Source organism: Perna viridis, chromosome 3 (assembly GCF_037379345.1).
Source record: "Perna viridis isolate PV_CMFRI_1.1 ecotype Kerala chromosome 3, ASM3737934v1, whole genome shotgun sequence".
Taxonomy (NCBI): Eukaryota; Metazoa; Mollusca; class Bivalvia; order Mytilida; family Mytilidae; genus Perna; species Perna viridis.
Window position 1 is genome coordinate 24,302,123 of NC_142447.1, and position 25,495 is coordinate 24,327,617.

General features: G+C 33.3%; 1 protein-coding gene across 2 annotated transcripts in view; it reads right to left on the reverse strand.

The window, feature by feature from the left end:
- LOC148621544 (uncharacterized) overlaps positions 1-25,495 on the reverse strand; it is a 97,085-nt gene that overhangs the window by 24,741 nt on the left and 46,849 nt on the right. For both annotated transcript variants that reach the window (XM_088576042.1, XM_088576043.1), the window contains exons 51-76: positions 25,159-25,363; positions 24,402-24,629; positions 23,199-23,465; positions 22,125-22,391; positions 20,915-21,309; positions 20,325-20,363; positions 19,349-19,454; positions 18,554-18,777; positions 17,303-17,624; positions 16,474-17,013; positions 15,746-16,000; positions 13,938-15,151; positions 13,431-13,513; positions 12,652-12,790; positions 11,327-11,417; positions 10,771-10,989; positions 10,063-10,341; positions 9,068-9,304; positions 8,182-8,583; positions 6,695-7,050; positions 6,099-6,207; positions 5,438-5,671; positions 4,207-4,440; positions 3,274-3,507; positions 2,262-2,689; positions 296-407 (exon numbers count right to left, since the gene is read on the reverse strand). In XM_088576042.1, coding sequence (XP_088432168.1) covers positions 296-407; positions 2,262-2,689; positions 3,274-3,507; positions 4,207-4,440; positions 5,438-5,671; positions 6,099-6,207; positions 6,695-7,050; positions 8,182-8,583; positions 9,068-9,304; positions 10,063-10,341; positions 10,771-10,989; positions 11,327-11,417; positions 12,652-12,790; positions 13,431-13,513; positions 13,938-15,151; positions 15,746-16,000; positions 16,474-17,013; positions 17,303-17,624; positions 18,554-18,777; positions 19,349-19,454; positions 20,325-20,363; positions 20,915-21,309; positions 22,125-22,391; positions 23,199-23,465; positions 24,402-24,629; positions 25,159-25,363 — 7,219 coding nt within the window. The remainder of the gene's footprint in view (positions 1-295; positions 408-2,261; positions 2,690-3,273; positions 3,508-4,206; positions 4,441-5,437; positions 5,672-6,098; positions 6,208-6,694; positions 7,051-8,181; positions 8,584-9,067; positions 9,305-10,062; positions 10,342-10,770; positions 10,990-11,326; positions 11,418-12,651; positions 12,791-13,430; positions 13,514-13,937; positions 15,152-15,745; positions 16,001-16,473; positions 17,014-17,302; positions 17,625-18,553; positions 18,778-19,348; positions 19,455-20,324; positions 20,364-20,914; positions 21,310-22,124; positions 22,392-23,198; positions 23,466-24,401; positions 24,630-25,158; positions 25,364-25,495) is intronic.

A 25,495-nucleotide genomic window follows, 5' to 3' on the forward strand; every position in this document is an offset into this window, starting at 1 on the left:
AAAAAGCGCATTACAAACTTCTATTCTAATGTTACATGCGCATCTTAGTCAAGTGAAAATGGTAAATACCATTCTCAAATTCAAATGGCTTTCCTCCACCCTTTTTTTTTTCTTTTTCAACCAACCAATCTTTGTTTTCCAAAAAAATTATATACCACCTAATTAAAAATAAATGGCCAAATTTATAAAATTGGACAATAATTGAAGCATTTTTTTAATGATCATGTGGTGTATAGACTTCCATTTGTACCACAGTATACCAAAATACATCCATTATCAAAAGATAATTCCTTACCGATTACAGAATGTGTTTTTGTCCTCAATTGTCATGACACTCGAGAACATTGTGTGTAGACCAGCCATGGCCAAACACTGGCTTCCCATTGATACATCACATGTAAAATTTACTACAACGAAAAAAAATATCACTGTCACAATGTGTAAGCAAGGAAAGAAAATCGGAAAGATATTAGGTAAAGCCAGCAAAGACTTATTGAGGTAAAAACAAAAAGTCAGAAAGTACTTTTAGAGTAGCATCTTCTTTACCAACATGAAGTTGCACACCTTGTCATATTAATTATAACCCCACTAGTAAGGTAAATCCTACATCTTCTCTACCAACATGAAGTTGCACACCTTGTCATATTAATTATAACCCCACTAGTAAGGTAAATCCTACATCTTCTCTACCAACATGAAGTTGCACACCTTGTCATATTAATTATAACCCCACTAGTAAGGTAAATCCCACATCTTCTCTACCAACATGAAGTTGCACACCTTGTCATATTAATTATAACCCCACTAGTAAGGTAAATCCTACATCTTCTCTACCAACATGAAGTTGCACACCTTGTCATATTAATTATAATCCCACTAGTAAGGTAAATCCCACATCTCCTCTACCAACATGAAGTTGCACACCTTGTCATATTAATTATAACCCCACTAGTAAAGTAAATCCCACATCTTCTTTACCAACATGAAGTTGCACACCTTGTCATATTAATTATAACCCCCACTAGTAACGTAAATCCCACAAAATAGGAAGTTAATAATGGACAGCAACCAAATTTTCATTCAATGCATGTCCCATCTATTGAAAGCCATTGGGCCTAAATAGCAAACAAGAGGCTCCCAGGAGACTGAATCGCTCACCTGGTTAATTTTTTGCCTTTTAAGGGCATAACTCTAACAAGGAGTTGTCTGACAATTTTAACTCCATTTGATTCATTGGACACATTTGTAAGCCTTATAATAAGGATCATTTCAGCAATTGAAAGCTATTGGCTAAACCTAACAGATTTGGAGATGTATGCAAAAATCTGCTGTCTGACCCCACTGTTCTATTTTTAGAAACGGCAGACTAATTTTTTTTTAGCAATCAAAAATTAGTCATTTCGTTAAGGACACCCTATAAAACAAAAATGCCAACTTTCATTGAATTTTGCCGAATAGTTTCTAAGGAGCAGATTTTTTTAAAGTAACAACATTAAAAACAGCAAAAAACATCCAAAAAGGGCAATAACTCTAACATGAGTCAACAGATTTTCACCAAATTTTAACCACAGATAGATCTCATTATGCTGAACACTTTTACTCCTGTCAGAATTTGGTTAAAGCTAACAGTTTAGGAGATATATGCAAAAAAACTACTGTCTGACCCCTATGTTCTATTTTTAGTAATGGCGGCCATGTTTATTGACTGATCAAAAATCCCCAGACCAGCTCAATGCACAATACCCCAAGAAACATTCATATCAAGTTTGGTTCCAATTGGTCAAGTAGTATCAGAAGAGAAGAATTTTGAAAAATTGTTAACGACGACGGACGCCAAGTGATGGCAATAGGTCACATGGCCTTTCACAAGGTGAGCTAAAAATGACCCAAAATATATGATGGTATGGGTCAAAGGCCCATGTTTATTGTGTAAAAATAATGCATTATTTATGTTATTGACCCATTGTAATATTTGAAATCATCCATTTCATGTCACAGGAATGTGTAATTAACCAGTATGGGAAAATTCAAGAGTTATCTCTGGACTCGAACCAAATGAAATTAATCAGTCCACTGCAAGTTCAGATAATTACTACAACATTCAAACAGATGGAAGGACAGATGTAAATAATTTTGATGGTTGAATGAACAAGATAATACCAACAGATCAGTTATTAGTGGAGGTACTAAATCCAAATAGGTGGATTTCTTACATAATTGATAATTTGCCATACTACTGCCAAGATTCAACATGGTATTACCTCTACTACGGCTATAAGCATCAAACTTTTCAATGATCTCCATATCATCATCATTCATACGAACATCACAAACCCGTTCCATCATTTCTACTGTCAGGGTGAAAGCTGGACCAGCTAAAATCTTTCCCCATTCAGCCTCTTTCTCTGTGACATTATTACCTATGCATTTAATAAAGTTATTGAAAATTTGGCAGCTAGCACCAGGGGTCAGATCAGGAGACATTTTCACATAGGTATCCATGCACTGGTACATCTTATCGAATTCTGTAGCATCACCAGCATAGGTTGGCAGGGGTAGAGTCACTGCAGGGCATGATGGGTAATTTGTTCTATGATACAGTTCAAAGGTTGCCTTGCCAAGCATAAATATAATGTTGTTACAACCTCTTGTGTGTTGTTCAAAGCAGGTCTTGACACTGTTCATGTGGCTAAAACATACAAAAATGCAGGTTTACTTTTGGGTACTGCAACAATTGAATGAGCCTAAAAAGAAAGCCCTGAAATATGGTTAAATAATACTAAACAGATTGAACTAGAAAATTAACATGAAATAAGACATCAGATATTCCATGTTCACTAGCCCATGTTGGACATTAAAAATTTAACTTAAAAATTTGTACACATCGAAAGTGATCCTTTTCTTGAACTAAATTATTTTCTTGATTTAGGAAGATGTTCAGTAAGTAAAAATGCATTGAAACTGCTATGAAGAGATTTCATAAAATATATGAATTTGACAGGCACTGGAACTGATAAAAAGGGACTTCAGAAGACATCTTGAATTAGCCAAGTTTCAGGTTTAATCCAGATCTAAATAAGACAAATTTCACTATACGTGTATATATTATGAGACGATGGCAAAGTAAATGATAAAATAAGTTCATTAATACTAAAATCTATGCATATAGTCTTAAATTGGGTCCAGCTAAATTGATTTTTAATGTAAGCCCTTGCAAACAGTAGGAAGTTAAAAGAGTAAACTCTACCAATGATATAGTAAATCAAGCCTTACCTGCAGTCAGTACTGGTGTACTTAGCAGCACAGCCATAAGCCTCTCCCAAGTTGCAGGTCGGTGGTGGAGTACAGGACCCTCTAGAATAAGTTTCAGTAACAAGATCTTTCTCAGGGCATCTCTGTAGAGAATTTATCCACCACATTTCCATAAAGCCATTAATTTGATGTAGCTGGTATGATGAACAGTTGTAGGAGTTTTTGTTCACACATTCCGATATTGTTATTATATCACTGAAAATGAAAATGTCAAGTGTGATTATTTTGTTCATGCAATTAACATAAAAGTGCTGTTGACATGATCATTTTAGCAAAATCTGTCAAATGAATTTTGCAGGAATTAACTGTTTGTTTCTTTAAAGGAGAGAAATTCTATTTCATGAGAAAATAAATCAACTTTTATTAGTGTGCTACATGCACACTGTATTAGCCAAAAAAAAGCAAATATAAACACACTGCTAAAAAATTTACATTAAACTTTTAACACCTACTGATATATTTATCATTCATTCACACGACCCCTGTCGAAAACTGTTTTTGCATGTTTAAAGGAAAGATATCCTATTGCATGAGAAATAAATTCACAAGTTTTTCTGTACACTACACAAGAACTATATATAAACTGCTAAAACTTTTTATATCAAACTTTTCATACCTACATATGCATGTATATTATCATACCTGTTAACCCTCCCACATTACAGGGAAACTCTAACAAAATCAATGAAAAATTTAGACTCTTCCAAATGGAAATATGGATTTCGGTTAAAATTACAGTATTTTCTGTGAAAAGTACTAAATAATTGAACTTTTTACTCAAAAAATTTGTTTTTATGCAAGAATTTCCCACATGAGACAGAAATAATGGGAGAAAATCTCCCATATAAGCTGTTCCAAAGGTTAACAGGTATAAAATCATTCACAAAAACTTACCCACAAGGACTTGTCATTGTAAAGCTTTCAGTACAAGTCTTCACAGCCATTACATCACATTTAGCTCCAACAAAGGCATTTGGGTCAGCACATTCTGTCATGGCCGTCAACAATGGGCACCTGTTACCCATGATGGACTGTATGTAATGCCTCATAGAGTTCATGTACTGTTGGTCCCCAAGACTGCAGTGTTCTGTGTTGTGGTACACACATGTAACTGCTCTAGATAGATGCCTGTAATGACAATTAAATGGTCAGAAATGGGGCATTAACAGTTAAAAGTATTAAAGAACAGCACAAGGTCTAATATTCACTTTTTTCTTAATTGTTCAAAGAATTTTTGAGAGCTTTTTGTTTGCAAGGTGTAAATTCTTCTTTAAAATGACAAACAAGTTCCATTTTGCTATAGTTTAATATGTAAGTGATGTGAAAAGCATGAAAACCCAGTCATCACTGTAATTGAATAAAAATGTCACTTTATGTAAAAACATTACATCCTTTTGAAGCCTAGTTCAAATCATGTCAACATCTGTAATACATCAGTTATTGTTTAATTATATCAACATCTGTAATACATCAGTTATTGTTTAATTATATCAACATCTGTAATACATCAGTTATTGTTTAATTATATCAACATCTGTAATACATCAGTTATTGTTTAATCAAAATATCAAAGTTTAAACAAAGACAGTAGTGTAGTTTCTAGCTGATATAGTTTATAAGGAAACCAGAAAAAAACTGTGAGCAAAGATCACTAAACCATCTTCCAACTAGAGTAACTACTGTTAAAGTACTATTGGTTGTGGGGTTCCAGTTTTCGTGGTTTTCATGGGTAGGTCAAACCATGAATTTGGTTCCCAACAAATAGTTGATTCCAATTGGTGTGTATACTGATAACTTCAAAACCACAAATTCAAGAATCCAGGAATTTGAGTTTCTTCCCTGATTCACCAAAATTGGTATCCACGAATAAAAGTCCTTTCAGAGTATATGGTCAAAATATAACAGGAAGATGATGTTGCTTCAGTCTAAAATTAAATCTAACAAAATCTCCTGTGTTTATGTAAAGCTGTTGTCAAAAATATCGTGTGGCTGTAAGAGGTATTTGCAAAGAAAACTGTAAAAAAAAAGTTGTGGATAGACAAACCCCACCGACATCATGTTATACCTTTAAACAAAATGAAAAAAGTGGAGATATCAAAACATAATGATGTTAGTATTTACTTACATGCAAACCTGGTGATCAGGTAATGATTTTGATGACAGGAATTTGATAGCAGAGGCAATACATTCTCCTGCCTTTTCAACCTGACATGTTGCTGGCATGGTCAAATTGAGAGCTTTGTCATAACATATGGGATTCTCATTCTGCATAACTTGTATAATATGATACTTCTGTCGTTTTTCTGCAGAACATTCATCTAGTTTGGTTTTCAGAGTTTCCTTCAAATTTCCCATAATGCTGAAGCATAAAGGTGAATGTTGGAAAAAAAATGTATGCTTATTTATATTTTTCAGGATGAAAAAAAAAATATGCAGTTTTGTGTAAAGAAACATCAGTGGTATAGACATCTTTACACTCATGGATGCCATTGACAAAAATCATATATTTTCCTGTTGTTTATGTACTAAATTCTACTTCAACTTGAAGATTAATGATGTCACAATTTAAAATTACATTGTTTCATTGACATCAAAGGTTGTTCGGATACAAATCTGGGGTCGTTCAGAGCAAAATGACAAGTGTGAATTCATATATTGCGACAGTAAAATTTAATTTAAAAGTAAAAAAAAAATGAAAATCAAAATTCTTGACTGAAATTTTGTATTAAAAGTTGGTACAATATTTTCAATGATCTTAATTGTTTTAAAAATTCAAAACAACTTACAGACACATCACAGCGTATGACTCCTGGGTTTTGAATGGCCCTGATACAAAGTAAGTGGCAGCATTGGAAATCATAGCCGATATATACCAAGTATCACATACATCATCTTCTAAAATATAAAACACACTAAATGCACAATGTATTAATGACAACAACTTAATTTATAAATTGATTCAGATATTGTGGACTAAACATAGCAGAAAGTCACTATAAAACAGGGATGATTTTACAAGGTCATCAAACAAAGCATAAACTGGTAATCGGAAATAAATAAACAGTAAAAAAGTAATAAATGTAACAGTATACTCCAGATTTCAATTAGCGGAATTCCACTAAAAAGCAGAAAAAAGGTCATCCTTGATAAAAACAGTGAAAAATTAATTTTGTGATCAATAGATAATTTTAAATAAACAGCCAAGCTCAAGCACATCATAAGCCTATTCCCCCTTTTTTTTATTTTTGGTTATCACAGTTTCACAGTTTCATTGGTCTCAGGTACATGTACATATATATTGTAGCATCTATAAATCAAAATCATCATATAATCAAAGAAATCTTTTTGAAATCAATTGCCATCAATTACAGTATAAACTAACTTTCCTGAATATGAGTAAGAAGTTGATTCCACTGGTCATTAGACAGCATTTTATCTGTAGTCATGCTCTCGTTATAACCAACAACATTCATCAAAACCCTACTGATATTGACAAGATGGTCTGAATACTCGTAACACATAAGGTCTCTGTATCTAGCATACTGGTCTCTCATGCCTCTAGCATAGATTGTTGGTACCATTTCACCATCAATCTTACTCAAGCAGTGTTCAAATGTATTAAGGGTTTCACAGTAGAGACCCTCAAAAGTGGCTGGTAAAGCTAAGGCCACTGTAAATGCAGTATCAAACTGAATTGCGCATCTTGCTACTGCATGTGTGTCATCCTGTCTTCTTGCTCTGTAAATATAAAGAAAAAACTAGAAAAAACTGTGAGCAATTTTCAATAACTTGATAGTATGCACCTTTTGACCTCCATATTGATATGGATAAAATTTAGACTTATATAGGAGGAGCACAATGGGAATGTACAATAAACATTCTGTGAAAATCGTACTAAATTCCATTCAGTGGTGTAGGAAGAGCAACAGATAAGCATTGGGTTCCCCAATGTCCCTATTTTCATAAATGACAAAGTCCATGTTTTGCTATGAGAAACCCAAAATTGATTTGCATCAAAATAATAATAAAAGGTGCACAATGGGAACATGCAATAAAGATTCTGTGAAAGTTTCACTGAATGCCATTCAGTGGTACAGGAGGAGAAACAGAAAAGAGACGGGTCGCCCTTGTCCCATATTCATAGATGACAAAGTCCATGTTAGCTATGTGAAACCCCTAAACTGATTTGCATGAAAGTTACAATAAAATGTGTATAATGGGAACATGTAATAAAAATTCTGGGATGTTCTATTCAATTCCATTAAGTGGTGTAGGAGAAGAAGTAATGGATAAGAGATGGGATCCCCCATGTCCCATATTCATAAGTGACTAAGTTCATGTTCTGCTACAAATGTATGTGCTGAGCTACTTTCAATTTCGATAAAACAACAAAATATTTTTTTTACATTTGTGATTCTCTTTCAAAATGTGTCCTTGCATATGACATGTATAAAAACAAATCCTGAAATCTAGAACCAATATATTCATTTGAGTACTCATATCAGGTATTCATGAAAAAAAAATCTCAAACTTAGATTTTCTTCATTGTGTTCAACTCCTGAAGTTTTTCCTAAATTATTCAATATGAAGTTGTTGGTTGGATGGAATTTGAGTGGAGGAAGGATTTGACGAAAATCCAAATTCAAGCTTATTTATGATTTAAGATAACTTGGCTCTGATATATTACTTCAGAAAACAGCACTAGCAAATCTGTATGGAGGTCATAACATGAATTTTTCCAGAAAAAAAGCTATAAAAGGATTTTTCTTCCAGAAAGTATTTCCTGTATATTCTACCACTGTTTGACAGACTTTATGTTTTACTGTTACCACTATGGGTACCAGAGTAGAGAGTTAACACTTCACAAACCTTTGATCAGCAACTGTTTGTAAGAACATCTTGACCTTTCTGTAACCTTGGCTAGACACATCTGTCAGATTACCAAGTACACCAGTGGCGTTCATCCTCATCACAACAAGTTTATTTAGCATGGCCGTAATTGGTGTCTCCCTGGTAGGTTCAGGCAGGTCAATCATCATAGATCTAGCTGTAACAAAGGCAACAGTGCGGGCAAAGTAATGGTCCAGGCGATCAGCTCTACGTTCCATTAACATGTGAGTAATATTCTTCTGACCACAGTTTACTATGTATTCTACCAAGCTAAGATCCATTGTGTTCCATACTGATAATAGCTGCATGTAAGAACATCCATTGGTAAGGTCCATAAAGCATTTCATCATATTATCTCTCACAGTATCATCATCGATCATACTGAAATATAACGATTAATGTAGGTAATTATTCTGTTGATACTTGTATCATATCATTAGTACAGTTACCTTACTGATCAAGGAAAAAAAATTCTGTCCAGGTATGTTTATTCATGAAAAACAGTGATTGTCATTCATCATAAACTAAGTTGATCCATTCATTCATGGATTTAGTCTTTTTTAAGATGTTATTTGACAAAAAAAGAACCACATAAAATGATAAGCAAAGTATACTTCCATGTACTGTAAACATATTCATTTTCGTGGATTTGTCATATGAAAATATTAGCAGGTATCAATTTTCATTGTTTCAAAAAATGAAAATCCAATTCGCTGGTACTGTATTACATTTTTTTTTTTTCGATCATGAAACAAGCCAAAATAGGTACACCACAAAAATCAATAAGTTTACAGTATAATTATCCTTAATTTTTCATGATTAGTTCAGGACACAAGTAACAAAAATATTTTGTATAATATCTTACCCACAACCTTTATCCATGACAGGCTGCATACACTGTGTATAGACAAGATCAGGATGACATTTGGTCGGTGTTTTAAGTTCTGGGTGACATATATCTTGGTGCATCTGAAGGTGTGGACAGTGAGATACAGCCTGTCCAATCTTCTCTTTGTACATACTGTGGATACTTGACATATCATCTGATGGCTTACATCCAGAAGTCTGATTACCAACACATGTCATCAATTCAGTCATCATCCTGCAAAATAAAATGGTTCCTATAAACTGTGAACGTTACATTCATTGGAATAAATTTAGGAGAAAACAGACAAATGAAAATCAATAATCAATTAACTTTGTGAGCATAACAGTCAACTCTCCTACATGTCACTTGCTTCAAATTTAAACCTCCTATTACATGTACCCTAATTTACTGAATGGTACCTTTTGTATAAAGAACAAATTTTTGAATACAGGAAGGACTATAGTTACTATAGTATCAGTCTTTATAAAAATCAGACAGAAAGTCAAAAACTCATCAAATTCAGTTTTATTTCTGTTCTGTACTGATCACATAACCAGTCTTAATTTTTCATTAGGTTGTTCCATTTTTGAGAAAAAAAAATTATAGATAATACATAAAACTGGCACTTTGCAAGAGTTATTGTTCTTGATTTGGTTTCATTTGGTTAGTTTCAGTTGGGAGATAAATGCTTGGTTTTCTTAAAAAATGCAGATCTGAATGCAGAAATGATTACCATTATGTGAAAGTATAAGATATGTTGACCAAAAAAGCATCGTTTGTTTGGTGGGTTCTTCTTGACCATGAATCACTTTACCACTGGCAGTGTGAGTTTTATGTGGACTGGTACTTAAAAATATAGTATATGTAAATCAAAAAGTATTGTCTGTTAAGGTGGGTTCTTCTAAACCATGAATCAACTATACCACAGGAAGTGTTTGAATTTCATCTGGACTGGTACTTAAATAAATACATGTAGATGAAATGATACTTACCAACAGAACACATTCTTCTCATTAGAGCTCATTCCAATTTTAAATTTGTTCATGACCATATGACGATCAAAACATTGCAAGGCTGCAGTCTTGTTACAAACAGTACCAGTCACGTTCTTGCAGAATACCTCTCGTTTTGGCATAACCATTGGACAGTAGCCTTCACCTACTGTCTGCATAACAGCTTTAATGCCTTTGTAGGCAGCCAGTTTTTCATATTCTGAACACTTATTGTGCTTTTGAGCCCATTCCAATGTTATCATGGTGTCATTCAATTGTCTGTTAAATAGACAATAAAGTTTATATATTTTTCCTTCACCTGACTATTTGCTCTCAACCTTTGTTTTAAATTTTGTTTTGGATAATAATTAAGCTATTTAATGAGTCCTACGGCAGTTTGTCAATACTTTTAAATAGAGTCTCACCAACTGAGCAATATTCAAAACATTACAAATTATTTGTATTTATTGCAAAATCGACAATTAATTCAACTAATATAACTTTTCATGGATATCTTAAGCTGATGGTTGATTGAGATGGCACAAAAAAAGCAAGAAAATCGATTTGAGTGAAAATTGCCAAAAATACATTTTTACCACTATTTTGCCTCTAACAAAATTACGAATACGTAAAAGCCTTTGTATCCTTAGGTTCAAATATATTTTTCCAATCATAAAATAACAATAAAATATAATACAGTCAACCAACCCGCAAAAGCCCTTTCTATCTGCAGATGGATTCATGGCAGCTAATGCCAACCCTACAATACTTCTGGTTCCACATTCATAGTCTCGCCTATCTGCTGAGCATTGGCTTTCAAATAAACCATGCTTAATCAATGGTACAATGTCTCCCATCTGTCGGGTCTCAGACATAACGCATGTAGAGGCATGCTTCTCAATACAGTCAAGATTCTTATAAACCAAGCTGAAAATTGTATAAGTTTATTTCGAATAATTTTTTTTTTAAAATGTCACATTCTAAAGAAAAATCAATTACCGGTATACTTAATATTGGGCTTTCAGTACAAGTCACTTATCCAAACCTTTCAAAATGACTAGTCAGAAACAATTATTGCAAACATCTTCCATATATACAAATTAAAATAATATTACCGGAATATATATGGCTAATTGTGCATACTATAGTTGAGAACATGTAAAAATGAAAGCTTACAAATTATCCATGAATTAATCTGAACCTATTGGCATCATCATGTAGTAATTGAGCACAACTGAAGCTTAGCAAGAAACATAACCATTACCTTTCATCCAGTTTGCCATCGGCTGCGATAACAGGTACTAGATTGGCTAGACACATCAAGGCAGTCATTGGTTTACATTCCTTATCCTTCTCTGTACAAACAGATAGGATTATAAATACATAGGTGTTAACTCTCCCTATGTTGGCAGGAGACTTCTGATATTTCATGAAAAATTCAATATTCTCCCCTTTCGTGCCTGTGTCAAAGCCAGAGATTTATGTGCATTCATGGAAATTTTTCAGTTTTATTTGAATTTTCAGTTCAAAATCAAAACTGCTTCAATTCCTGCCAAAACATATAAAAACAAAGACCCTGATAAATCTTCTACTTAGAGAAAATATAGGGAGATTTCCCACTTTAGAATTTTCAAAGGTTACACCTATATAAATATCATGACTGTTATACTATTTCATAATAAATGTTAGGAAAAAATTATGCTTAAGAAAAAAAAATCATTGTAGAGGTGAAATTATGATTTTGTGGCATTTGGTATGATTTCGAACATTTTATTTTTCATAAATAACAAAATGAAAAGATTTTAAATTTCGCTGTTGCAAAAAAATAAGATATAACAATTATTATTTTATTATCCTTAGAGTTACCATTGATAAAGTAATAAATTGTGTCAAGGTATCATATATTAACATAAAAACCTGTCTAAACTAAACCCTGAAGAAACTGACAACCTGTCTAACTATTTATCTTCTTAAGTCTTTTAAAATTATTTTCAATGAAATTTTAACCTGTAAATAACAAAACACCTCCCTAAAGTGGATACAAATTTCAGTTCCTATTGAGGTTGGTTTAGACAAGTTTCAATGTATTTTAAACCTTCTGGCCATAGTTTTTCCTTATTATTAGTTTTATTAACCCTCCTACCCTAAATTTGTCAAACTGGGAAACCAATAAAATAGAAAATGTTGATTTTGTTGTTGTTGATTATTTCTCCTCCAACCCAGTGTTTTTCATGCAGAAAAAAACAAAATAATAATGATTCTAATAAAAGATAATTTCTGCATTTAAGAATCTGAATTTATACTATATTTGATGTAGTTAGTTGTTGTACATCAGTTTTTAATTTCAAACTGTGTCAAAAAAAAGAATAAGTGTTAGAATTGTTACATTGTAAGATAATCTCCTTGTGAAATAAACAAAAAAATATTTTTTATCTTGATAAGGTTGGTACTGAAAAAAAATTAACAGCAGTTCAATTTTTTTCTCGACCTCTTCTGTTTGAGTTCTATAAAAGAAAATAAAAGAAAATAAAAGATTTGTAAAACTAATATAATAATAACTATGGCCAAATGTAAGAAATGTCTTATTACCTTCCATCATAGACCATTTATATTTGTTACACATGTTACCAGAACAGAACTGGACATTTTCTCCAAAGGTAGAGCCATACAATGGATACATACATCCTTTCTTTATCATTGTATTGTTCCTGATCAATGTGAAACAACCCTGAAAGTGGAGTAATATACATTAACACTACCTTCAAACTACAATCATAGCTGTTGTAATACTGTAAATTGAGAAATCACTACATGTACATGTATTAGGTACTGCAATTTTGTTACTTTAGCTGAAAATGTGATATCAATTTTTGCAGTTTTGCTTCTATTTCAGTGTTAAAAATTATATTATGCTTATGTTACTGCAGTGACAGAAACACTACAATAATATTTGATCTCACAGTAATCATAAATAGAATAAATATAATACATGGTCATTGGTATGTACAGAATTTTACCTTATAAAGATTTCTTAGTGAATGCAGTATTACAAAATCATAAAATGGCAAAAGATAATTAGTTAGCTGAATGCTGAAAACTTTCAAAGGTACAGGGAAATGGAAAATAAAAGAGATCCACAAAGGTATCTAAAACAAACGAACAGAGAAAAGGGGTAACCTAAATAGAAAATAAAAGGGATCTAAGGGTCCACAAAGGTATATAAAACAAACAACAGAGAAAAGGGGTAACCTAAATAGAAAATAAAAGGGATCCAAGAGTCAACAAAGGTATATAGAAACAATATCTTTGATATGAAGTCTTGATGGTCCTTTGTAATTAATTCTCTCATGATATGAGACAGCCCTTACCTGTCCAGGTTGACAGTGCTCTGGTGTTTGTCTGTTGCACTCTATATTGTCTTTCTCCCCATCACAAGAATAACATTTCTGGCCTGAAGTCAGAAAAATAGGTAAGTTATGTGCCAAATTTTATATTTTACCGTGTGTGCATTTACACAGATTTCAATCATCACAGAGAAAACATACAATATGATGTTAAGTTGACTTTGTATCAAACGATGAACTTTACCTAAGTTAGAAAAATCTAGCACACTATATCTGTTACCTGTCTTGGATGACAAAAAAAAATTCACAAAAGTTTCACACTACAATTACCAGGTCAATGACATTAGATTGAGTGTTTGCATCCAGATGGCTCTGGTACTGATAAGATTGCTCCATAGTATGAGTCCTTCTCCATGCTGATGGCTCAAACAGTGCTCTCTTGATTAATATGAGAATTTAACTGATTCTACACATTTTCCCCATATTACTTCTATACAATGATCCATCTTAGATACACAAGATATAACTTACCCATACAGACAGCAGAAACAGCATGAGACAGCGCTTGAAGTGTTGCATTCATCAGTGCCCTTTTACTCTGTGGTAGAATTGGGAGGTAGGCCATGGCACCATGCATCACCTCCACCATACTAGAACATGTTGTCAATTTCTTTACACCCATGACCTGCATCAGCCCTTCTATCATCTCAGTATTGTTTGGCTTCATGTGAAGGTCGAAGTATCCCATGGCTGCCTTAGTTAGTTCGCCTTTCATTCTATCCTTCATTGATTCTACCAATCCACGGTTCAAGTAGTCCCAGCGGTTGAAGTATTCTTTTTCTTCATCCTTCATCAGGAATGTATTGATCTGGTCCATCATCTGGCCAATCTTCACGTAGGCAAGTGTGTGATAGGCTGAAGTCACAATTTCATGTCCGTCTCCCATTCCAACAATAATTTTCATGACATCATTCATTACCATATTGACAGAAATACCCATCTTCTTCATTCTTTCTTCTCCAACCTTTTCAGTCATTTCCTTCATGATATAGTTAGAAACATCCATCAAGTCCTTCATGGTTGGATCATTGTCAAGGTTCAGCATGGCAATTCTAACCCCCTTAACAAACTGTTCATCTCTTTCTACCAGACCCTCATTCATCATCACATATTTAACCATATGCAACAAATCCATCATTAATGAATCACCTGTCACTCTCATATCTGACATTTTTTCCATCTGGTCGTCCATGTCTGATTTCCTATCCATTTCTTCTGTGGAGTTCTTCCTTTCTGTCATTTTATCACTCGAGTTCTTCATCTCATCCATTCTTTCCTCCATAGCCATGTTTTTGGCTTTGCCCATCAGCTCCTCCACAGAACATTTTCTTTCAGACATATCCATCATTTTATGGAGGTTGGTGATTGTTTTCAAGTACTCATCAGGAACACTGACCATGTTGATTGGTTTCATCCAGGCAGACATGTCCATTGTCATGTTGTGTTTCTTTGCCATCATCAGCATAGTATGCATTGATCCCAATTTGTGCATGTTAGCTTCCAATGTAAGAATGGAACCTAAGTTCCACAGGACAGTGGTAAACATGGCTTGGGGAGGTAGTTTCTGACACATTCTGGCTAATGGTCCCATGCCAGGCTGAAGGAAGTTATGGAGCATGTACCAGACCTTTTCTGGACAATGTTCCACCTTCTTTCTTATACATTCCCCAGCAATCATTAAGTATCTGAAAAAATATTCAAAGGCAACTATCATTGCACAGATTACTTGATACGAAACAGTATGATAACTAACTTAAGAGATACAAGATGAGACTTACAAAGTACATAAGTACATGTGAGGAGCATTAGCAAGAATAATTATACCATGTTCAAGCATTCAATAATGACAACAGGAGCAATTCAACTAATATTTTTTGGTCACACTACTCTTATTCACTATAAAGATTTCACAAAGTTGATTTATGATATTTAAACCTATCACTTCAAGTATCATTGAGGCATTGCCCATAGGCCATCTACATAACCATAGGCATTGCCCATTTACAGAACCATAAGTATTGCCCATAGGCCATCTACATAACCATAGGCACTACCCATCTACAGTACCATTGGCATTACCCATGCCCATAGGTGATCTACAGTACCATAGGCATTGCCCATTGACAATCTTCATGACTAAAGCCAATGCCCATGGAACACCAACATTAACATATGCTCTGCTTTTAAGTAACTGAGGTAAGAGTTAGATTTGGAAACATTAATTAATTGTCCAATATGAAAAGGCCAGGCATAACAGACATAAACCAGATTGTACTCACTGGCAGAGGTTTCCAGTAGATGAGGTAGGCAGCTGTAAGGAAGCCATTATTTTACTGTGCAGGGGCATCAGGCATGACTCAACCTCCTTGACCTTGCATTTTGTCTCCACTTCACATTCATCCTTTACAACTGTTGGACACATGTCACCAACATATCCCATGACTTCATGGAAGCGAGCATGCAGATGGTGTTTGGTAAAGAAATCACATCCCTGTGATGTAAGCATACCACATCTCACAGCTAAAGCATATTTCCTGCAAATAAAAATGCAATTGATTTCACCAATAGTAGCATTTACCATGAGGGTGTTAACAAGAGAATCGGGCTACATTATTGATAAAATAATCAAAGTGAACGGATCATGCCATTAGAAAAGACAGAATTACATCACTAGAAGAACACTACATTAAGACTTCAATATTTGGAGACCAATATGAATAACAAAAATGGCCAGAAATCATCCAAAGTTGAGATCCCTTTTTACTACCCTTCATTCAAATGGTATACCAGGCAATTAGCACATAATAGAACCATTAACATTTAATTGATTTTTTTTTGGTGATTTAAAAACATCTTAAGTTTGAAAGCAGTAGTATTGACAAAAAAACACATGCAATTGCTACCTACCAGAAAATTATTATCAAAATTGAGTGCTATACACTTTCAGTTACCCAAATTTATCTGGTGCATTGCAAAATCTGATTTCATTGAATCTTTAGCAACTTACAGGCAGATTCTACTTTTAGTTGCCCATGGTGACATAAGTTCCTTCTGGACAGCCTCGGTACATTCCAGGGCAACAGATGGATGACAATATCCTTGACCTTCAAGAGAATCAGTTTCAATACAATCCTTCATGTCTGTAGACATATGATGTATCTTCTTAAACATTCCAATGACTTCCATGGAATCAGCAGATGCAAGATCTAAAGGATTGTCTGCTGATCTTACAAATTTGAGAACCTGATTCATTTTATTGACCTGTCCAAAAATATTATTGACCTCTTCCATCATCTTTTTCTTCATTTCTTCACGGTCACGTCTCTGGGCCATATCAAAAGCATTTCTCTTTTCACGCTGTGAATCTTCCATTTCTCTGTCTCTGTTGTCTTGACCAAGATATTTCATCATCCACATGTATGTAGCACATGATTTACGAAGCAAACCCTCCATTTCAGAAAAACTGTGGTATACCACCATCTGTGTTGTGTTACCGCAGGAAGCCAGATTTGGCCGTATACAGTCCATAAGATAAGTGCTATCCTCCCTGAAAAAGTAAAGTCAATATTTTTTTCAGAAATTTACTCTTGAATTAATTAACACTTAATAAACATGATGTGGACATTTCATAAAGAAGCTACCTTTGAATTTAGACTTAAGTCATAATAAAAGAATAAAAATCTTCTTATACACTTCTAATAATCACATATGAATCTTTAGGGATTCTGGTACAAGTTTACCTCAAAATAAAAACTGGAATTTAAAGCAAGCAATAGTACAAAATTTCAACAACTGAAAGCATGTAAATAATTCAGTATTTACAATGAATGACCTACCTACAGATTCTAGGAGCATACATTTCAAAGCTGGACACAACTTTCATCATACATTGATTTGCACGATACAAATTACACTTCATGTCACGTCCCATCATCATATCTCCACTTCTCATGTCATCTCCTTCCATATCTCCCCTTGTTCGGTCTTCTTCCATATCCTGGTCTCCTTCCATATCCTCTTTCTCCATATCTCCTTCCCTATCATCTCTGTCCATATCGTCCATGTCTCTGTCTCCATACATATTGTCTTCATCCATTTTTTTATCCATGCAACCTTTGGATCCCATCATGTCTGCCCTCATGCTATCTTTCATCTCAGCTGCAAATACATGTAAAACAATGACATTTTATACAAATGATTATTTGTTTTGTTTGTTTATCTTCTCTCATTGAAGTATTTTTTTAAACACAAATGTTTACATATACATATACTACTAAAGAAGGAAAATAAAAAAAAATTAAATTCAAACAGTGGTTACCTACATATAAGTCTGAAACACTATAAAACACAGGAGTTAAAATTTGTTGCCAAATTGATCTAAAGTATTTGTTTACAATTTAAAGGAGTATGTACAGAAAATACCAAAATCAGACCCAAAAACTAAAGTATTTCATTGAATATGTGCCTTTCGTGGAAAACAAAGTTTCATTGCTTTTAATGCATGTGTTGCACTAAACTTGTTGAGGTAAATAACACAAAATTTGAAAAACTAGCGTAACTATATTATTAATAGCTTATTTCATGAGACATTTTTATGTAGAAAATATAGAGAGCATTTATTGAACTCTTTGATATTTCTACAAAAATAGCCTTCTGTACCATTACAACTCCTGACAAAAGATTTGTTGTTCATAGCTTGCGCTGTATATTTTTGGATTAAAAAACTACCTATAATCGTCACATTTTTGTGAAAATTCTTCAAAAACTGTGTAGAGTTTTGTGCCCTCCTTATGACAAAATTATCACGCAACAGCATGTATTTTCTGTATATTAGTATTCAGATAGTATTTTACCTTTAAAATAGGCAAACAGTAAATTTCAAAAAGTAAGTTGAAACTTTGGTTAGTGAATTTACCCCTTTGTACATGTACAAAAAAATACATATGCAAAACATGAAAAATCATGAATTTGATACTAATAGAACAATAACTTTAATTACAGAGTTTCCCATGAAACTCATTGTAAAGTCTTGTGAAGCTCAATGAAGTATGTTCTCCTGTGTTAAATATAGACAAAATGTAACAAACCCATCATCTTATGTTCCTTAGCAACAGTTGAAGTCATGAACATGGCAAGTTTCATGTACATCTCTCTAGCCTTATCCTTGGGAGTCATGTCCGTCATGTTGAGTTTACATCGGTCACCAATCAGCGCCATATTCAGAACAAACATTGTTCTCAGCTGAGACTTGAATGAAGCTGAGCAGGTCATGGAAGACTTTTCCAAACACTGGTGGATCTTCATTACATCACTGTAAGAGAGAAAAATGTTGATCCAGATAACAGTATCATTTTTTTTCTTCCTTTTTTGCATAGTAACTATTAAGAAAGTAAAACATCTTCATGGTTTTTTGAACTTGTAATAAATTCTATAAATAAAAAATAAGAAGTGTTTTTTGTTAGTGTGTCTGTCTCTCTTGTTTATTTTGTTTTTTTTTTATTATTATTGAAGTTTTCATTCATATAGCCAGTAAAATTTTTGTAATTTGCAAAGATAAAAAAAAAATAACACATCGTCAATTAATTTTCAATCTTACTTTTTATACCATAGAAATAACATAAAGTAAAAAAATAATGAAATAAGAAAAAGTTACAGAAAGCCTATAATAGTGATCATGTGATGGTACTTTTATAGTAAACAGATATCAATATATTGGTAATACATGTAGATGAAAACAGTAGGCTGTGCATTATGGAATTTCACCCATTTTTTTGTCAACACTTACTGGTATTCTTTTTAACAACAATGCATGTATTTCCATAGTAGCATTTTATCCTATTAGACACTGCCCTTTGTCATTGATAATAGAAAAATTGTATTACCTGCACATATCTTTATCGTTCTGCATGAGGATACGTGGAGCTACAGCTTTAACTGTCATCAGTTTAATACAGTTGACAGCAGTGTCCTGCATACAGTCAGCTGGTTCTGTAATCACAAGTTATTGTAGATTACTAAAGAAGCTTCCAAACTAAAGTTGTAAATCATCACAATGGTCAAATTTCATAGAACAGACAAAGTGAGCAGAAAAATAACTGAATTTTATTACTTTTCACGAAATATTATCAACAAATGAATAATTAGTTTGGACAAATTTATTAAACCATATCACCTGACTAATAGAAAATAATAATTATGGCAGTTTAATGTCTAGACATTTATTTTTTGCAGTAAAACAAATATAAGTATGGCAGATTAGTGTCTAGACATTTATTTTTTTGCAGTACCCCATTGATAGTGGATTATTAGCAAGATGTACAATGTTTTCAAGAACTCAATTTCAGAGATTTATTAGTAAATGTATATCTACAAAATATTGAAGATTAGAACATAACATATAATACTGGATTATGCAAAATTAAGGTGTTGGATTGAACATGTGTTGTCTAGTAAGCAAACAATATTACAAATTGGCAATATTTTTTCTTCAGTAAAATGAGAATAGGTATGGTGAATATGTCAAAGAGACAACAACCCCACTGGGATAAAAATGTCAGTCCAAGACCACCCATTCCTCATACTACAGGGCAGGCTGCAGCTGGCCCAAAACATCATTATGCACAGGTACAGCAAAAAGAGTAGCCCTATATACTCAAGTAACATAAAAATAAGCTAAAGGTGAAAACGAAACAAGACATATAGAGGCCAGAAATTCCTGAATTGGGACAGGCGCAAAAAATGTGGCGGGTGAAAGTGCTTTGGTGTGATCACAACCCTCCGCAAGTAGCATATATTAAAATAATTTTGTGAAGATGACAGAGTATCCTTTTCAAGTCTGAAATCTGTGAAATAGCTCACCTGGTTTTGCTTGTGTTATTTGTGCCAATATTGAAGTGTCTGAAAATAAAAGACATGCAAAGATTACATAAACTTTTTCTTCTACTCAATGGAGAATAACAGTTTACTGACCTTACATAACATAACATAAAAACTTCATCAAAATAGTTATTTTTGTGGTAAAAGAGAGACAATTCTAATGTATTTAACTGAAAACAAAATTTATTTTATGTTTATATTGTTAAATATGTGCATACATGATTTTACTATGCCAACAAAAAATCAGAAATTGACAAAATCAGAAGTAAATATACAGTAAAAAATTAAACATAATGAAAAAAATCCATACTTGAAAAATCCAATTTCCAATTTAAATTGGAAAAAATCATGTCTGAAGGTAGGTTATATCCATAAATGATTATTCTCTAGAAGGAGTATGTAATAAGATAAACAAGTACATGAAACTTATGGTGCTTTCACATGTTCAAATAATGCACACTGAATTAGCGTCTTTACAAAGACTTAATCTTTCATCACAAGAGAAGTATACTGATTTTTAACCATAAAACCAAAGTTCATAGAAAAATAATCTATCAACAAGTATAACATACTGGCAGTACATTCTTTCTTTACAAATTCTACCATGGCTTGGTGAGTTTCGTTCATCTGTCCAACAACCCAATCTATTGCTGGTTCCATTCCTGCATTTCTAAAGGCATTGCCCATACACTGTGTCATGGTAGAGGTCACTTCACAAATATCAACAAAACCATACTTTGGTGAGGTTAATGCAGCATCCATATTAGTGCTGAGATCTGAGAAACATTGGGTGACAGCTTTGACCTCGTCCGTTGGAGTTGGATTTCTGGCTTGATAGATATTAGCTGGACATGACATTAAGTAGTCATTTGTGGCCTTGTTGAGGACAAAGTTCACAAGATATAGTTCTAAACTGTTACATCCCTCCATTATATTAGCATGCTCTGCAGTTACACCAGCTACATATCTGGCAAAATAAATTATGAAAGTTAAGGGGGTAGACCTAGGGTAAGGTACATAACTCATGAAATCAGTGATATGTTTGTATCATATTCAATTTCACCAAAGCCTCTCAAGCTTCCATTTGAAGTAGAAGAAAATGAATCCAAGTTCATTAGATGCTTACATAAGGTTGATGTAAAATGCTGAATACAAACGTTCCAATGATTTTTAAGAGTTGTGTCCCTTACCCTAGGTCTACCTCCTTAAGATAATCATTTCATTTGTTTTCCTATTTTTTTTGTTTTTAGTTAAATGCTTATCTAATGTCTGACAACTAAGCCATGACTATTTAAAATGTAGATAAACAACACAAATACTTCATATTTTAAAACATAATGCTCCAACTCCTGTGGCAATAACTACTTTCTTAAATTCCTCATCTTAATACATAAAAAACTTCATTCAGCACTATGAACCTTTAGAAATTGTCAAGTCTAAATTTTTTTTCTAAAGTAATGCAATCCCCCCAAAATAACAAGCAATGCATCTTCTGTAAATCGCAATCAGTTTAGCATCAGCAAGATTTCATTTCAATAAAATGGGTCAATTTAGACAGAAATTGCAGAATTTCGCTAAACAGGAAATAGATGTCCAACAGGCCTCAAATCAAATCCCACAATATGGGACTTGTACCTAATGCTAGATACCTAATATCAAGGGGCTGTGATTAATATTTGTAAAGATAAAGTGTTGTGAAATAATTTCCCTACCTGCCATTTAAAATGGCCAATACAATAGTAAAAATGCAAAGTCATATGTTAACCAAGCTATTTCACTTACCCACAAACTTCATTCAATGTCTTCCCTTCCTCTCTCATTCTGGTTATGTTCATAGCAATTTCTTTCACACCATATACCAACTGAGGTAAGTTACACTTCTTGATCTGACAGGGTGGCATCACCGTAGCAACATAGGCTTGAACATTGGTACAGTTAACATCCTTAGACCTCAGTCCAGGGTACATAAACTGATATAGCTGTTCCATTACATGTGGGTGGCAGTTTTTAGATTTTTCAACAAAGCATTTTGTCACTGTCATCACCTCACTATTAATAGAAAGAAAGTGTTGACACATGAACTTAGTTCAGAATGATTAAAAAACACTCTTTGTATATTTCCATTTTAGGTAGCAGGTTAAATACTTGCAGTATTTCTGTTTCTAAAATATTGTACATAGTTGTACATATATTGTTCACCAAAATACTTGTTTTCTTTCTTCTAAAATCTTCTAGTAAATTTTTGGCCCTGCATTGTTTATTAATGCACAATTTATTTCTTTGTGATATCAAGTTCAAGATCAAATTCAAAATTTTCAACAACAAATTGATGAATGACACATGTTTTAATGTGATTTTACATTGCCTTAATCTAATTCAGTCAATATCAGATATTTGCCCACTATTTCCAAGTTGTATGCTGCCCTTGTAGCATGATACTTGGTTATAAATGAATGATTTCGCCCAAATGTCAATGTCAGTCATGAATATGTCTTCATGTCGTTATTTGACTTGAAAAAGTGTCGTCATTCTGTTACTATGGATTTTATTACTTTGGTTGTCAGTGCCTTTCAGATGTTTACTTGAAGGTGGATTTACACTTAATGACATTTTGGTGACCTCTGTTAGTATTTACTGTTTTTATAAGGATAATAGTACGGTGCATTTTTTGTGTTGTTCCATTTTCTATGTATTAATAAAACTATGTAGCAAAAGATCAAAAAAAGAAAAAATAAACAAATTTTTACAAAATTCGGGCATGTCAATTGCATAGAATTTTATTTCTCAAAATTAGAGAAGTTTTCTTCCAGACTACTAAGTGTTATAAATTGATGGTGCTGAGAGAATGATACTCACCTGCAATAGTTAGGGTCAGCATTAACCATTTCATAAGTCTTGACATAATAATTATCAATACAGGCCCCAATACCAACGGTATCACAATCCTTGGTAACATCTCTAGCTTCTAACTGTGACAGGGCACAGATGTACTGAGACTGTTCTGGACACCAATCATTTGTCGCATTACCCAATAAATACATGGTCTTCCTGAAGTAAGTCATTTCTGATGCGGAACAGTTAAACATATGTTGCTCTAGACATTCCAGTGTGCCATCTAATTTTCTGTAAATAAATATTTGGTTTTTAGATTTTTCATTTATTCCATAGGAACTGGACTGCATACAAGTACAAAGGTTGCTGGTTAAGTGTCAATAACCTTACATAAATGTACTTTTTGAAAGGAAAACATTTCCAAGAATAAAACTGGCTTTACTACACTTAATCAATTCACACATTAAAAGAGATTCTCACTCCCACATATCCTGTTGTTACAGAGCCTCCCAAAAACCCAAAGAGAATGTCTATGATTTACAACAAATAAATGGTCAAAGTAGTTGTACATTGGAACAGAAGTTCCTACACAACAGATCTTCCAAATATAACAATTTAATGGAATTTTATTACATTTGTTCTTAACCAAACAAATTCTTATATCACAATATTCATTCCATAAGGAATGCTTACTATGGATATTACCACATTAAAGTTACCAAAGGCATATCTGTGACATGTAACAAATATACGCTGACAACTGCACTAGAATAAAATGTTGTACTTCCTTCAAAAATAAGAAAGAATGTTTGTTACCAATTATTCCCTCCTTTCACATTCCAGGGCCACAGGACATAATTTAGCCACATCTATCATGCCGGTAGAAATTTTAAAATAGAGCCAATGGGGGATTTTAATTAAATTGTGTTTTCTTGAAAACATATTTCTAAATCGGAGGAGAAAAAATATGACCTCGAGGATATGTATCAAATTCAGCTAAAAATCAACCTCTGGTGTAAAAATTTCGTCAGGAACTAATTTAGAAGAAACAATAAATTGATTTTTACTTGTTTGTGGCTATATGGGATACTACCCAAATGATATACAAATAATTTTCAATCTGAACCCTAAAAATTCATTTTTTTATTTTTTTTTTTGTTCTGATTTTTATTTGATTTCTTTTTTTTCATTTTTCATCCAATCAGAACACTATTGTGTTATAACTACCTGCAGAACTCTCCTTGTTCCAAACCTGGTTGTCTGCTGTACTTGCCGAATATCTCCAAACATTGACCAGCCATTTTACAAGATGGTTGTGATAGGTCAAAGTTCATAGAACAAACTGGTTTCACCATGGATTCTATCCAAGCATATCCCATTTGGAACATTTGTTTTGTAGGCTCAGAACAGGTAGGCGTGGCAGCTTCTAAACAGGTCTTGAGTCCATTGAAATCCCTAAGAAATAATTAACAGTAGAAAAACTGTGAGCATACCTTCAACTACTCACTCCAGAAACCAGTTAAAATATAAACAAAAGCAATCAAGTTGATGTTTTTCAGTCTGAAGTCAAATCCTAAATATGGAATATCTATATACTGGTAAATGCTCTACCAAAATAGCAAATGGCTGTGTAAACTGTAACATAAAAGGTGTGGATGGAAAGTTACCACAATCCCTATATACCACCAGCTTTCAAAGCAGAGGGTAGAATGAACTAGTTGATTTCTTTGAACAAAGTTTTCTTGAAGAGATTGTAAAAATTAGGTACTATTCAAGTCTACAGCCATTTATATAAATATTAGTGGTAATGTCTTCTTACAGCTACCATACCTAGTAATTCTGATTTTTTTAAATTGTGCCAACCTCCAAGGTTTTAGAAAAGAACATAGCTCTATAGTAAACTTTGTCTAAATCATATTTTTTAATGCTGCATTCTCTTGGCTGTAAAATGATGTTTACAGAAACACCACTTAAAAATACACACCTGCAGGTGTACTCATGATCATCAATGGGTGCAAATGGTGAAACAAGAATCCTAGATACGTAACTAGTCATACAGAAGCCAGCCAAATCCTTGTTACATGTTGGTGGGTCAGACGCTGGAGGCATACCAGTAGAATTCATCATACTCATTTTCTTCATCATCTGACATAGCATGTCTTCCTCACCACACTTCTCACCTGTCATGTCTGCAATACATTTTACAGTGAGTTAAACAGTTAACTTTAGGGAATATAGTTGGTCTTCTTTTGATTTAAAGCCCATTTTCTGATGTACTGCTTTAGGTACCTATCTTGACAAATTAAAAGAAGATTTAACTT